Here is a 17,135-nt window from a genome sequence, read left to right on the forward strand (position 1 = left end):
CTGTGAAAACCTTATTGTACCATATTCACCTGTAATATGTGTTGTCACGTCCTCCTAATACAGATTACAGAAGGAGCTCCATTGTGTTCCTAAAATCTGATTTTATTGAAAACGTGAACTTCAGAGTGCTTTTTAAAACATTGGAAGTTTTTTTCTTGTAGCTACAAGACTAATTCTGCATCTTACATTTTTCATTTCAATTAGACGAACTCTATTTTCTCTTCCAGAAACATGATCAAGTCCTTCTATACTGCAAGTCTTTTAATAGATGTCATAACAGTGTTTGGAGAACTAACTGATGAAGTGAGTGTATATTCTTTATTGCCTTATTAGCTAGAGATCAGTATTGGTTGCTTTTTATTAGTTTTGTTATTGCATTGTTTATTTAGATCACTTATCCATCAGAAATGTAGTAAAAGCAAAACGTGTAATTTTAAATTATCTACTAGCTACATTTAAAAAAGTTAAAAACAAAAGGGGAAATTATTTTTTAACAATAAATGTTCTTTTTTTGTAGTAGGTTCTTTAAATCCAGAATGTATTTAACACTTCAGTGAGTGCATGGCTACTATATTGGTCTCTGAACCCCAGGTTCATAGTTTTATTTTATTGAGTTTTTAAATATTACCGATCCTTGATGCTGTTAAATTTATTTATTGTTATTTGGTAAACATTACTGGAGAGAGAAACTTTTCAGGACTGTTTTTTTTTTTTTTCCCTATTTTATTTCTTGCCAGAAATACTATTGTTAGAGATTTGTTTCTATTGTAAAATGCACATACAACTTGATATTTTATGAGGTGCTTCCTATCCATTTTATCAGTTTGTTTGTCAAAACCACTCTAAAATAAGTTGAGCACATATTCATTTTATGTATGAGCAAATTGAGGCTAAGTGATGAACTTATTGTCATTAGTTCCAGTGTTGTTTTTTTTTACTATAGTGGGCTTTACCATTCACCTGGAAAAATTGTTTTCTGAGAGGAGAAAGATTAATTTAGAAAGAGAAAGAAGAAAAGGGAGTTACAAATGAGACTGATAGAGGAATGTCTTATTAGTGATATGAAATCTCTGGAGAGATTGCTTTTTATGAAAAATGATTTTTTTCAAAATGGTTAGCTGTTCAGAGTAAAATTCCAAACAAAACAGTCTATGAGATAGGTTACATTTTCATAAAACAATGTATCAAAACTGTGCAAAATATTCTTTGTTTATATGTAAAATGAAGTGAAGCTGTAGGGTTGATGATCATGAGCTAAGTTTTTGAGTTGGCAGAAATGTGCAGTGCAGTTTAAAACTGCTAAATGAGGGACACCTTTTACTAAGTGTGACTGTCCTTTTTATTTCAAAGCATCCCTGACCCTTGCCCACAGAGCATTCCTCCATCAGTCAGATGACTGGAAACCACCAGCAGATATTTCCAAACACCCTCTAGGATATGGGGCCGTGCCCATCGAGGACCACTTCTGTCAGATTTTCTTGAAATAGAGAAGTACTGAATATAAGAGAAAACTGAGACTTGGAGTGTGAAAATCAGAGATGCTTCTCCCTTACTTATATTTTTAAAGGTTCTATAAATCTAATGTTTGGCTCCATTTCTGCTCCCATCTCCTGTTACTATTTATCTAGATTTTTTTTCCTGTTTTACTAGTATGTGTTGTTATTGTTTAGTTGCTCAGTCATGTCTGACTCTTTTGTGACCCCATGGACTGTAGACCACCAGGCTCCTCTGTCCATGGGATTTTTTTTGGAGAGTACCAGGTGGGTGAAGGAGAAAAAGAGACCTGGTTTTTTTTTGTTGTTGTTTTTTTTACTTTATTTTACTTTACAATACTGCATTGGTTTTGCCATACATTGACATGAATCCACCATGGGTGTATACAAGCTCCCAATCCTGAATCCCTCTCCCACCTCCCACCTCATATCATCTCTCTGGATCATCCCCATGCACCAGCCCCAAGTATCCTGTATCCTGTATCGAACATAGACTGGCACTTCGTTTCTTACATAATAGTATACATGTTTCAATGCCATTCTCCCAAATCATCCCACCCTCTCCCTCTCCCTCTCCCTCAGAGTCCAAAAGTCCGTTCTGTACATCTGTGTCTCTTTTGCTGAAGAGACCTGATTAGAAAAGTAAGTCATAAGCAAGATTCAGTTCAGTTCAGTCGCTCAGTCATGTCCGACTCTTTGCGACCCCATGAATCGCAGCACGCCAAGCCTCCCTGTCCATCACCAACTCCCGGAGTTCACTCAGACTCACGTCCATCGAGTCTGTGATGCCATCCAGCCATCTCATCCTCTGTCGTCCCCTTCTCCTCCTGACCCCAATCCCTCCCAGCATCAGAGTCTTTTCCAGTGAATCAACTCTTCGCATGAGGTGGCCAAAGTACTGGAGTTTCAGCTTTAGCATCATTCCTTCCAAAGAGCACCCAGGGCTGATCTCCTTCAGAATGGACTGGTTGGATCTCCTTGCAGTCCAAGGTACTCTCAAGAGTCTTCTCCAACACCACAGTTGGAAAGCATCAATTCTTCAGCACTCTGCCTTCTTCACAGTCCCAACTCTCACATCCACACATGACCACAGGAAAAACCATAGCCTTGACTAGACAGACCTTAGTCGGCAAAGTAATGTCTCTGTTTTTGAATATACTATCTAGGTTGGTCATAACTTTTCTTCCAAGGAGTAAGCGTCTTTTAATTTCATGGCTGCAGTCACCATCTGCAGTGATTTTGGAGCCCAAAAAATAAAGTCAGATTAGACAATGATAAAAAGACTGGCATCTTCAGCAAGGGGACTTTTTTGAATAAAGAGCTATACTTGGAGCAAAAGAACTAGCTAATGATTACTGTGGAACTTCATACAAAGTGGGTTGTCTTTGACCTGAGGAATAATAATATGTTTAAACTTAGATTTAAAATTTTAAGTGCAAGTATATCAACCAAGAATAAATTGCCACAAGACTCTTGGAAGTCAAAAGACAAGAAATATGCAAAAGAGAGGTGAAAATTCGAGTTAGGAGAGTAGACAAACTCTCAGGTTAAGAAGATAGTTTTAAAAGAAAATATGGTTAGATAAACATCCTGATAAACACCTGCATGTAAAAGGCTAGAGGAAGAAGGGAATAAAGAAACACAATTAGAGAAGAGGATGGAAATGTCAGATGTCAGAAGAGAACGTCATAATGAGGCAAAGTAGCACATCGGTTTACCATATCGTTCTGAGTGTCTCTTCCTTCTGAGAGACATCTCCTACTTCTTACTTGGAGGAACTGCTTTTGCTCACATATCTCAGAAGCACGCACACAGTTCCATGAAGTTATAACTGCCAACAGTGGGGAACCCAGACAATAGGTAAAGTGACAGATACAGGAAAGAGAACAAAATGTTCACAAATCTTAAGTGAGTAATGGAGATTTTGTTTTGTTTTTATTTTAATTAATGGACATATAAATATCTCTATTTAGCATGTAATTCATCTGTATTTCAAAAGAAAAAAGAATCTAAGTTTACATTTAGGTACTAGAGCCATACATCCTGGAATGCAAGGTCAAGTGGGCCTTAGAAAGCTCACTACAAACAAAGCTAGTGAAGGTGATGGAATTACAGTTGATCTCTTTCAAATCCTTAAAGATGATGCTGTGAAAGTGCTGCACTCAGTATGCCCAGCAAATTTGGAAAACTCAGCAGTGGCCACAGGACTGGAAAAGGTCAGTTTTCATTCCAGTCCCAAAGAAGGGCAATGCCAGAGAATGCTAAACTACTGCACAGTTGTACTCATTTCACACGCTAGCAAGGTAGTGCTCAAAATTCTCCATGCCAGGCTTCAAAAGTACATGAACCGTGAACTTCCAGATGTTCAGGCTGGATTTAGAAAAGGCAGAGGATGAGAGATCAAATTGCCAGCATCCATTTGGATCATCAAAAAAGCAAGGGAGTTTCAGAAAAACATCTACTTCTGCTTTATTGACTATGCCAAAGCCTTTGACTGTGTGTGTGGAAATTTTTTTAAGAGAAGGGAATACCAGACTACCTTACCTGCCTCCTGAAAACTCTGTATGAAGGTCAAGAAGCAACAGTTAGAACCGGACATGAAACAACAAACTGGTTCCAAATCAGGAAAAAGTACGTCAAGGGTGTATATTGTCACCCTGCTTGTTTAACTTATATGCACAGTACATCATGAGAAATGCTGGGCTGGATGAAGCATAAACTGGAATCAAGATTGCTGGGAGAAATATCAATAACCTCAGATACGCAGATGACACGACCCTAATGGCAGAAAGTGAAGAAAAACTAAAGAGCCTCTTGAAAATGAAAGAGGAGAGTGAAAAAGTTGGCTTAAAACTCAGCATTTAGGAAACTAAGATCATGGCATCAGTCCCATCACTTCATGACAAATAGATGGGGAAACAATGAAAACAGTAACAGACTTGTTTTGGAGGGGGCTCCAAAATCACTGCAGATGGTGACTGCAGCCGTGAAATTAAAAGACATTTCCTCCTTGGAAGAAAAGTTATGACCAACCTAGACAGAATATTAAAAGGCAGAGACATTACTTTGCCAACAAAGGTCCATCTAGTCAAAGCTATGGTTTTTCCAGTAGTCATGTATCGGTGTGAGAGTTGAACTCTAAAGAAAGCTGAGCACCGAAGAACTGATGCCTTTGAACTGTGATTTTGGAGAAGACTCTTAAGAGTCCCTTAGACAGCAAGGAGATCCAACCAGTCCATCCTAAAGGAAATCAGTCCTGAACATTCTTTGGAAGGACTGATATTGAAGCTGAAACTCCAATACTTTGGCTACCTGATGTGAAGAACTGACTTACTTGAAAAGACCCTGATGCTGGGAATGACTGAAGGCAAGAGGACAAGGGGACAAAAGAGGATGAGATGGTTGGATCACATCACTGACTCAATAGACATGAATTTGCACAAGCTATCAGGAGTTGGTGATGGACAGGGAAGCCTGGTGTACTGCAGTCCATGGGGTCACAAAGAGTCGGATACGACTGAGCGACTAAACTGTAGAACCCTTAACAAGGAACTGCTTCCTTAGTTATTTGAACATAGTAGCTAAAGCCAGAGAAGGCAGTGGCAACCCACTCCAGTACTCTTGCCTGGAAAATCCCATGGGTGGAGGAGCCTGGTAGGCTGCAGTCCATGGAGTCTCGAAGAATCGGACACGACTGAGCGACTTCACTTTCACTTTTCACTTTCATCCATTGGAGAAGGAAATGGCAACCCACTCCAGTGTTCTTGCCTGGAGAATCCCAGAGACGGGGGAGCCTGGTGGGCTGCCCTCTATGGGGTCGCACAGAGTTGGATGTGACTGAAGTGACTTAGCAGCAGCAGCAGTAGCAGCGAAAGCCAGAACTACCTAATAGGACAAACGATAGGACTTCAGGAGGAGTTGGGGGAGATTTGTTTAGATACTGAGGATACTAAAGAATGTATGTAGTGTAAGCATGAAAGCGACATTTTCCCAAAGTGTTTATACTATTTTCTTTCCCTATCTCATCACCTAACCTGCTACATAATTTTTTTGCCTTGCATATGCACTAAAGTAGGAAATCAACATCTGTTTTGGTGGTTAAAGGATCAAGAAATCAGGAGTGGTCTGAAGTAGTATAGAGAAAATTAGGCATTGTAGGGACGGCGTGGAAAGGAAGTCCCTGAAGTTATTTTATTGGGCTGAGATTTATTCTTTGGGTCTTCATGTAAATCCTGCATTTTAAATTAGAAAAGGAATGTACACACAATTAATGTGTCAGTATAAGTAGGTAGTTTTCACTGCCTTACATATATTTGTTACAGCATGCAAAATTTGTATATCTAGTGAAAGTTGTATGTATCAAAAATTTCTTTGGCATACAGTACTGACATTTCTCATATCCATTATTACACAGTGATCTTATCCTTGCATGACTAGTGAATGGGTTTTTGGCCATGATTGAAGATTGACTAAATAAAGGCAACTGACAAGGAAAGTAAAATACTGGCAAGATTGTCCATGCATCAGTAACATAATCCCCCAGCCAACCGGTTTGATCACCCTAGTTTCAAATTCTACTTTCTCTTACTTTTAATGTTGTTTTGTTCCATCATTTTCTATTTCTAGAAATGGCATCTCCATCATTATCAATGAAGTAATAGCTTTTTCAAAACAATTATTTAAAGTGTTAAACAATTTTAAACAGTGCTCCACTTTAGCAGCTGCTACCAAAACAGATAAATAAGGTGATCATCGGCATTAACTCTGTTGTAGGTTCTCACTGTTGTCTGAGGAAATCTAAGCCTTGTATTTATTAACTTATGATTTAAGCACTCAATGCCCAAATCAAGATGCAAACTATTGGAACATTTCTTATTTCAGAATAACTATTAATCTCATGAGATGTTTTAAAAACTGGGTATATAACTGGTTACTTATAACAGTTGTAACTCATTCCCTTCTTTCAACTTTCACTTCAGTTCATTCTGTACTTTAAAAACACTAGCGGAGACAAAGACAGGAAACAGATGGGGAAAGAATGAGTTTAAGGATTTCAGGTAGGCAGATTTTTTTTTTTTAATATATATTCCTGTAGGTGGATTTCAGGACTTGATATATTTGTTCATTTATAAAGGAAATGTAGTGGTTATTAACTGCATAGTATCCCATAGTTTTTTGATAAAACTGAAACTCTTCAAAAAGCTTTGTTTCTCTTGCTTCTCAAAGAATGCTAGTTGAGAAACATTAAAGCCTACAATAACAAAAAATAGGGAAAGGAAAGTCATGATTATCTTATAGTTTTTATTTGTATATTTAAAAATAATCTTTTAATTTTGTCATCTTTATAATCAAGATAATTTAATTAGCATTAAATTTTTAATGCTATCTTTAAACATTTTAATTATATTTTCTAAAGTTTAAAAAATAGTATTTTTTTTTTCCTATCAACTCTGAAAATTTTTAAAAGAACAGAAAGGTAGTTGCCAGAGCCAAGCCTTACTGAACTCCCAACCAAGAGGTCATTTTACCTCTCTGGAATTGGTTTTTCCTCTGTAAATAAAATGGGAAGCATGGTTGAGCAGATCTCTGAGGTCCTTTGCAGCTATCCAAATCTATGATTATATGTGCCAAGCATACAAGAAGAGATGGGAGAGGGCAAATAAAAAAGATGAGAAGGGAAACAGGAGAGGAGAGAAGCAAATATTGTTTTTAATTAAAAGCTCCAAAAAGAGGGATGAGAAATTACCCATATAAGTTGTATAAATGATAATGAAAAGTAAAGCCACCAGAAATGATGACAGCAAAGAACTAATCTCTAGTAATAAAAAAGGACAAGAAACCTGACATGGTATTGTGAGGGTTATCAATTTAACATTTCAGCCTTTTTTTTAAAGGTCTGTCGTTCACAAGCTATGTTACTACAGAAAACCTAATGAATTTTCCTATTTTAGGTTCTTTTTCCATGCTCTCCCCTATCATTGTTTTAGTGAAGAACCTAAAAGAGACTTCCTTTCCTGGTATTGCAAGTCCAGGCTCCTTCTTGGTACTTCTTACCAGTCCCTTTTTACGTTTGTCAGACCAATCTGTTTACCGCCATCTCTGCTTTCACTGTTGTAAACTGGGGTTTTTTTAGCCTGCTTTGTCTAGGTCTTGCCTTCTATACAAGTCTTAGCTACATTATTCTAGCCCTTATGTGCATTTTTCCATTCTCTCAAATTTTCCATGATTGAGATTATATGATTGTTAAACTATAAATGCATTAACTTAAGGTTTATATATTGTATTTTGGAATAAATGATACTGCACATCCTCAAAGGAGGGACTTTTTCTCATTCTACTCTTACATCTTCTTTGGCAGTAACTATAAATTTGCACATTGGTTAAAATCTCAGAGTGCAAACAGTAGCTATTCAGTAGCTGTTTAGCTATAGCTATTTCAAAAGTTGCTATAGTTTTGCTTTTCATTCTTCTATCTATAGATGAAGATAAGGTTCAGACTTGTTTACACAGAACTTCTTTCATAGTTCTTACAAAATGCAATAGATATAATTTTTCTTGGTCTATTTTCTGACTTTTTTTCCTTTTAATTTCATGTCAATATTCATAGTTGCCCAAAATTTTAAAAGTCTACATTTTCTTTAGTCTTTAGCTTTAAAAAAAAAAAAAAAAAAAGGTTTATCTGTTGCTATTCTGTTTCTGAACTCTCCTATCTGTTTGGTAGACCCGGGTTCAATTACAGGGTCAGGAAGATCCCCTGGAAAAGGGAAAGGCTACCCACTCCAGTATTCTGGCCTGGAGAATTCCATGGACTGTATAGTCCATGGGGTCCCAAAGAGTCAGACATGACTGAGCAACTTTCATTTAACTCTTCTAACTGTGCTTTATATAATTCCATCTCAGAATTTGATTAAATTTATAGTCATGTAAACTTTTACCATTCCTATAGCTGTCTTAGAATCAGTGTCCCAGTGTTAGGTATAGAGTCACCAGAGTATATGTTAAATTTTTTACTTTTCTCTTTTGAAGCAAGCAATGTTCAAACCATAAGTAGGTTATATTCCTACTGGAACATCTTGTGTTAACTACTTATGGCCAGTGTTGATAGACTTACTTTTATTGTATTTTAGGTTTATTTCACTTCTAGCAATGTTTGAGGAGCAGATATCATTTTGCCTTTACCTATAGAGTTTCTGCTAATTTGAGGGAATCAAATGGTATGTTTTCCTGTCCTCATGAGGTTTGTGTTCCAACTTGGAAAGAGAAGCAGAAAACTGATTGTGATGATATATGGTGTAGTGAGAGCAAAATACAGTAAAGGGGTATACTCCTACCGTTTGTCTGGCACTGTACTTAGACACTTTTTTCACTTTCACAACCCTAAATTACAGTTAGAAGACAGACTCAGAAAATATAAGTTCCTTATGCCCAGATGCTGTGCCCCAGGGCAGTATTCACAAACTCTCTATGATAAAGGTCCAGCCTCTTTTTGTTTTTTTTTTCCCTCTTAATAGCCATTCTGTTGCAGACTGATTGTTTCGTAAAATACAAGTTATGATTATCTAGAAAAATAACACTTTAAGAAGACATATAAAATACAAGCCAGATTTGTTTTGTCTGCTAAATGCTCTCAATTTCTATACTGTCTTGTCACAAAACTGGTAAACAGTTTGTGAGCCATCTCTGGTTCTTAGACCATATTTTGATTGGCGCTAATCTACATTTCCTCTATTGGAGCTCCTAGAGAATCCTGTTTATATTTTAATCTGGAACTCTCCCTACTTAAAAAACAGAGCTGCAACATAACTGGAATGATCATGTACATGAATAGCTGGCTTCAAAGGAGATGGTCTGTTTAAGGTATTCATTTGCACTGGAAAGTTTGGAATTAAGTAAAATCCTACTGCTAGCCTGGAAAACCATGGTAGATCAGGAGGAATGCATCTCCTTACAAAATCATGAGTTTTTCTTTTTTTGTTTTTGTTGACTATGTTGGGTCTTCATTGCTGCATGCAGGCTTTCTCTACTTGGGGAGAGGTAGGGTTACTCTTCATTGCCATGCTGGGCTTCTCATGGCAGAGCCTTCTTGTCTTGTTGCATAGCGTGGGCTCTAGGTGCTTGGGCTCCGTAGTTGTGGTACACGGGCTTAGTTGACCTGTGGCATATAGATCTTCATATGACAGATCTTTGTGGCACATGACAGACTTTATTTTTTTGAGCTTCAAAATCACTGCAGATGGTGACTTCAGCCATGAAATTAAAAGACACTTACTCCTTGGAAGAAAAATTATGACCAACCTAGACAGAATATTAAAAAGCAGAGACGTCCCTTTGCCAACAAAGGTCCGTCTAGTCAAAACTATGGTTCTTCCGGTAGTCATGTATGGCTCTGAGAGTTGGACTCTAAAGAAAGCTGAGCACTGAAGAACTGATGCTTTTGAACTGTGGTGTTGGAGAAGACTCTTGAGAGTCCCTTCAACTGCAAGGAGATCCAACCAGTCCATCCTAAAGGAGATCAGTCCTGAGTGTTCATTAGAAGGACTGATGCTGAAGCTGAAGCTCCAATACTTTGGCTACCTAATGCGAAGAACTGACTCATTTGAAAAAACCCTGATGCTGGGAAAGATTGAAGGCAGGAAGAGAAGGGGACCACAGGGGATGAGATGGTTAGATGGTATAACCGACTCAGTGGACATGAGTTTGAATAAACTACTGGAGTTGGTGATGGACAGAGAGGCCTGGCGTGCTGCAGTCCATGGGGTCACAAAGAGTTGGACATGACGGAGCAACTGAACTGACACTGAACTAATATGAATCTTCCCAGGCCAAGGATCAAACCTGTGTCCCCTGCACTGACAGGCAGATTCACTGGACCCCCAGGGAAGTCCCCAAATCATGTGTTTTGTACATATACCATACCTTAAGTTTTCATGCTCTCACTATATACTGAAAGTCTCATTCTTAGTAATTATAATAATAAATAGATCTATGAGGGTAGTATTGTCTCTCTTGCTAGAGTAGGAATTTCTTTATTCACCTCTGCATAATAATTGCCAAGAACAGTGGCAGATACAAGCCACTGTTCTTCAATTAACTCTAAGTGAATGGAGTAGTTTTGCATGCAGTGTTAGTATAATGTGGTTAAGAGTACTGCAGGCATTGACCTCAAAATTCCATATGCCACTTTGTAACTGTGTGACTTTGGGTAATTTATTTGAGTTAGGTAAACCTGTTCCTACATCTGTAAGAGGAAAAAAAGTATAAAGCCTGCTTCATAAAGGTGTCCTGGATTTTAAATGAGAAAATTCATGTAAAGCCTTTAACAAAGTACCTAGCATATAGTAAATGCTCAACAAACATTAGTTTTTTCTTTTCTTAGTTGGTGGATAATCTTCTAGTGTCCTATATTTAGAAAGGATATCTTATCTACTCAATCTTATATATGAAGGTATATTTATTCAGAAATAAGCATTATGTATTATTACTTTATATTTGGATGTCCAACATATACAGTTGGAATTCCAAAACAGACTAGAAAGAAAGTATTGAAGAAATAATGGCCATAGACTTTCTAAACTGGGTGAAAAAATACTTATGGATCCAAGAAGCTCAGTGAATCTCTACTAAAATAAACACAAAGAAACCATACCCAAGAGCATCGTGGTCCAACCTGTAAAGATCAGTGATGGAATTTGAAAGAAATCTTGAAGGAGCAGTCTTGGGAAATAACGGATTACACACAAGGTAACAGTGCTTTGAAAGATGGTTGATTTCTCTTTTTCTTTTAAACATTCTGGCAAGAAGATAATGAAATTGGCATATTTAAAGTACGAAATATACTTTGGCCACCTGATGCAAAGAACTAACTCAATGGAAAAGACCTTGATGCTGGGAAAGATTGAAGGCAGGAGGAGAAGGGGACAGCAGAGGATGAGATGGTTGGATGGCATCACCAACTCAATGGACATGAGTTTGAGTAAGCTCTAGGAGTTGGTGATGGACAGAGAAGCCTGGCATGCTGCAGTCCATGGGGTCACAAAGAGTCGGACATGACTGAGTGACTGAACTGAAAGTACTGAAAGAAAAAACAAATGAGCAAAAAACCGTGACAACTCAGAATTCTATGTAGAGCAAAGCAAATAATGAAGGTAATGCTCCAAATAGGAAAAGGAGTATGTCAAGGCTGTATATTGTCACCCTGCTTATTTAACTTATATGCAGAGTACATTATGAGAAACACTGGGCTGGAAGAAGCACAAGCTGGAATCAAGATTAAAGTGAAGTGAAGTCTCTCAGTCCTGTCCGACTCTTTGCGACCCCATGGACTGTAGCCTACCAGGCTCCTCTCTCCATGGGATTTTCCAGGCAATAGTCCTGGAGTGGATTGCCATTTCCTTCTCCAGGGGATCTTCTCACCCCAGGGATTGAATCCGGGTCTCCCGCATTGTAGACAGACACTTTACCATCTGAGCCACCAAGATTGCCGGGAGAAATATCAATAACCTCAGATATGCACCACCATTATGGCAGAAAGTGAAGAGGAACTAAAAAGCCTCTTGATGAAAGTGAAAGAGGAGACTGAAAAAGTTGGCTTAAAGCTCAGCATTCAGAAACGAAGATCATGGCATCTGGTCCCATCACTTCATGGGAAATAGATGGGGAAACAGAGTCAGACTTTATTTTGGGGGGCTCCAAAATCACTGCACATGGTGATTGCAGCCATGAAATTCAAAGACGCTTACTCCTTGGAAGGAAAGTTATGACCAACCCAGATAGCATATTCAAAAGCAGAGACATTACTTTGCCAACAAAGGTCCATCTAGTTAAGGCTATGGTTTTTCCAATGGTCATGTATGGATGTGAGAGTTGGACTGTGAAGAAAGCTGAGCGCTGAAGAATTGATGCTTTTGAACTGTGGTGTTGGAGAAGACTCTTGAGAGTCCTTTGGACTGCAAGGAGATCCAACCAGTCCATCCAAAAGGAGATCAGTCCTGGGTGTTCATTGGAAGGACTGATGTTGAAGCTGAAACTCCAATACTTTGGCCACCTCATGCAAAGAGTTGATTCATTGGAAAAGACCCTGTTGCTAGGAGGGATTGGGGGCAGGAGGAGAAGGGGACAACAAAGGATGAGATGGCTGGATGGCATCACCAACTTGATGGACATGAGTTTGAGTAAACTCAGGGAGTTGGTGATGGACAGGGAGGCCTGGCGTGCTGCGATTCATGGGGTCACAAAGAGTCAGACACAACTGAGCAACTGAACTGAACTGAATACTTTCAAATAATGAAGGTAAAATAAAAGGCATTTTTAAATCAATTAATTCATGACTAGATGTTCTGCAATAAAGAACTAAAGAATAGCAGAAAGGAAGCTTTTCAGGATGAAAGAAAATGATTCTAGATGACAACTTGAATTTATAGGAAGGAATAAAGTATAATGATATGGTGTGTAATATTGATACATTTAAAACTATATATTTTTTGTTCATTTCTTTAAATAAATATATGCCTGTTTAAGTAAAAATTATTGTAAGTATACATATATATATTTGGTAAACCCAGAAGAGAGCAGAGAAAGGGAATAGAGAGAAACAGGAATAGATAGGACTAATATAAAACAAATGGCAAATTTTAAGCCTACATATAGGTGTATGAGTACATACTATAAACGTAAATAAAATAACACTCCAAATTAAAAGTAGAGATTTATAAAAGAGCAAGCCTTAACTTTATACTATTTATAAGAGACATCCTTATTTTGAAAATGAAATTATAAAAAAATAATCAATGTAAATATACTAAGTTAGATTGGAAGTGGTCATATTATGTTAGATAAGGTAAATTTTAAGGTGTTTTACCAAAGGTAAAATGGGACATTTTGTTCATCAGTTGTTATAGTTCATTAGGAAGATACCAGTTATAAATGCCTATGTATCTAGTAAGACTTTAAAGCTTTATGGGAAAAAAAGGGTGATAGAAATAAAGAAAATATATAAAAAATCCAAATTATAGTTGGAGATTTTAACATGCTCCTCTCAGTCATTGGTGAATAAATAATTTTAAAACAGATTAACTAAAATGAATAAAGACTGGCCACATCTCAAATATTGACTAGAAAGTACGAACAAGAGCTTTCATACATTGCTTGGTGAAAATGTTAGATGTAATAACCACTTTGGGAAAAGATTTGGCTGATTTTTATAAAGTTAAACATCCACCTACCTTTTATCCAGCCATTCCTCGGTGTTTATCCAAGAGAAATGAAAACATGTCCAGAAAAGACTTGTTCAAGAGTGCTCATAGGAACTTTATTCATAATAGCCCAAAGCTGGAGACAACCCAAACGTCCACCAACAGAGGAACTGATAAATAAATTGTGCTGTTATTAAGGTATAAAAAGGTGCTACTGATATACCCTAAAACATGCTTCAATTTTGTAGACATTATGCTGAGCAAAAAAAAATTACAAACTATATGATTCCCTTCATATAAAGTATTACAATAGATAATTTTATTCTAGTGAAGAAAATTAGTATTTTGGTGTGTGGCAAGGGGAAGTTGGACAGGGAGGCCTGGCGTGCTGCAATTCATGGGGTCACAAAGAGTCAGACACAACTGAGCAACTGAACTGAACTGAAGGGAAAGTTGAAAGTTTATCTGGAAAGGGATATAAAAGAACTTTCTAGAAAAGTAGAAATGTTGTATTTTGATAAGAATACATTTTACACTTATGAATCTTTTTGTCAAAACTCAGCAAACTATATACACTTAAGATTTGTACATAGCAAGGTATATCAATTTTACAATACCAAAAAAGGCTGAATGTTGCACTATTATTAGTAGGTTTGGTTTTTCTTGATGGTATTTGGTTGGCAATTCTAAAACTGCTTACTCTGTATTCAAGAATTGTACAATTGAGTAAATATATTGAGGGAGCCAGGTATCTTACTTCTGGGAAAGGAAGGTACATTGGGGGATGGGAGAAGACTAGATTGTGTTATAGTGTTGGGTTCAAATGGGCTATGTCCATATTAACTCATGCTTTTAAATATACAAATAAGGCAAACTAGATATATGTATATAAATAGTTTTATATATATATAAATATGTGTATAGACAATAAATGCATGTATTTATGTACATGCAATGTATATACATAGATTTGTGTACACATGCACATAAAACGTAATACCCATATCTCTGTACTGAAAGGACCTAGAAGCAGTGATGCCTCAATAACAGTGAGCACCTGTAGTGCCTGAGTTTGGGTTCTAAATACCCTTCGGGTCTCACAGGACTGCATTTCTTGGGCTGGGTCAGGGAAAGTCCTAGATGAAGCTGGGTCTTCTTATCCTGCCAGAACATAAAGAAGTGGTTCACATAATCACAAGCACATATCAGAAAGATCCAGAAGCCAACTTGAAAGTGTTCCTACTGTCTGTATCAGGGACAATTTGACTATCAAAATATGGCTTTAATAGGTAACCCATTGAAAAGAATTCATGGCTCCCTACTGAAGCATACAATGAAATAAATAAATAATGGAAGGATAGAGAAAGCTTCTTACAGTAGAGTTCTGACTAATAAGTAGAGAAGTAGAGAAATAACAATAAAGTTAGAAATCATTCATGGGGTTTAAAACTAGTGGGTAGAAAGTTTGGTGAAGAGCGGGATATTTACGTTAGTATCTAAATATCTCCCCTCAAATTATTTATTAAGTTTAAAAGGAAAAATATTAAGCTAGTAATGAAGAAACCTGTCTGATACCACCTTAACCAAGTCGTCAAACTTAATACAACCAGTAATGGGACCAGCTAATACCATGTGCCTCTTAATGAGTTGAAATAAGAAAGACAAACATCTCACAACCTGAACCTAATCATAAGGAAACATCAGACAAATCCAAACTGAAATGTCAATGTCCAGAAACACTAATAACAAAGGCTGTCTGGATTAAAGGCTGAAGAGACCTGACAACTAAATAATGTTTGCTTTTTAAGTTATTATAAATAGACCCAAGGGACAAACTACCAAGGACATCATTGGGCCATTTATAAAATTTATTGGGAATGTGTATCAAATAGTACTCTTGTGTAAGTGTTAAATTTCCTGATTTTAATAACCATTGTCTATGAGATTGTCCTTCATCTTGGAAAATGCTTAATGAAAGGGTAAGAGGACAGAGTGACTTAAATTAGTACTGATAAAAATGCAGTTAATATTTTGCATACTAAGAAGTCAGGCATATGTAAGTAGATTGATAAAATGTAAACAATTGGGTGATCTGAGTGAAAGATTCTATACTAGTCTTAAAAACTTTTCTCCCAGCTTAATGAAATTATATAAAATAAATTACTTCCAAAAACATATATATCTGTATATATAGAGAGAGAGGTGTTTTCTTTTTCCCCCCCAAAAAATAATATTAGCTTCTTTTCTTGCCTTGGTGGACTAGGTTTTATATGGTTAATGCTCATACCTTCTTTGGATGAAAGTAAAAAGTGAAAGTCATGTCAGATTATTTGCTACCCCATGGACTATACAGTCCTTGGAAGTCTCCAGGGCAGAAAGAATACTGGTGTGGGTAGCCTTTCCCTTCCCCAAGGGATCCTCCCAACCCAGGGATTGAACCCAGCTCTCCCTCATTATAGACAGATTCCTCTGTCCCTGGGGAATTCTCCAGGCAAGAATACTGGAGTGAGTTGCCATGCCCTCCTCCAGGGGATCTTCCCAACCCAGGGATCGAACCCAGCTCTCCCTCATTGCAGGCAGATTCCTCTGTCCCTGGGGATTCTCCAGGCAAGAATACTGGAGTGAGTTGCCATGCCCTCCTCCAGGGATCTTCCCAACCCAGGGATCGAACCCAGCTCTCCCTCATTGCGGGCAGATTCTTTATCAGCTGAGCCACCAGGGAAGCCCAAGAATACTGGAGTGAGTAGCGTATCCCTTCTCCAGGGGATATTCTTGACCCAGGAATCGAACCGGGATCTCCTGTATTACAGGTGGATTCTCTACCAGCAGAGCTACCAGGAAAGCCGACTTTGGATATCTTTTGGCTAATTGAAGTGTACATTTCACATATCATAAAAATAGAGTAAATTTAAATGTATATTTTAGTTAAGATTTTTTGCTAGTTTTACTCTTATTTTTGGTTTTTTTTTTGTAAAATTCTAGTTGCTTTGAAAAATATAAAGGCATAAAATTTTGAATAAATCTGAAATATGTGTAATTTGTGATTATAAACTTCAGTATTTGAATCATTGTGATAGTAAATTTGTTGAATATGTACTTTTAAAGTGATTCTCATTATGCTATGTCCAATGTTAATGGGAGTTATATATAGCCCTTATTTTTTGTGTATAATATACTTGGGAGATCATGGCATCTGGTCCCATCACTTCATGGCAGATAGATGGGGAAACTGGAAAACAGTGGCTGACTTTATTTTGAGGGGCTCCAAAATCACTGCATATGGTGACTGTAGCCATGAAATTAAAAGACACTTACTCCTTGGAAGGAAAATTCTGACCGATCTAGACAGAATAGACATTACTTGGCCAACAAAGTTCTGTCTAGTCAAAGCTATGGCTTTTCCAGTGGTCATGTGTGGATGTGAGAGTTGGGCTGTAAAGTAAGCTGAACG

General features: G+C 37.4%; 1 protein-coding gene across 2 annotated transcripts in view; it reads left to right on the forward strand.

The window, feature by feature from the left end:
* The window catches only part of VTA1 (vesicle trafficking 1), a 71,707-nt gene that overhangs the window by 23,705 nt on the left and 30,867 nt on the right, over positions 1–17,135 (forward strand). For both annotated transcript variants that reach the window (XM_040238582.1, XM_040238583.1), the window contains exon 4: positions 228–303. In XM_040238582.1, the coding sequence (XP_040094516.1) occupies positions 228–303 (76 nt within the window). The remainder of the gene's footprint in view (positions 1–227; positions 304–17,135) is intronic.

The sequence above is a fragment of the Oryx dammah genome, unplaced genomic scaffold (assembly GCF_014754425.2).
Source record: "Oryx dammah isolate SB20612 unplaced genomic scaffold, SCBI_Odam_1.1 HiC_scaffold_4, whole genome shotgun sequence".
Lineage (NCBI taxonomy): Eukaryota > Metazoa > Chordata > Mammalia > Artiodactyla > Bovidae > Oryx > Oryx dammah.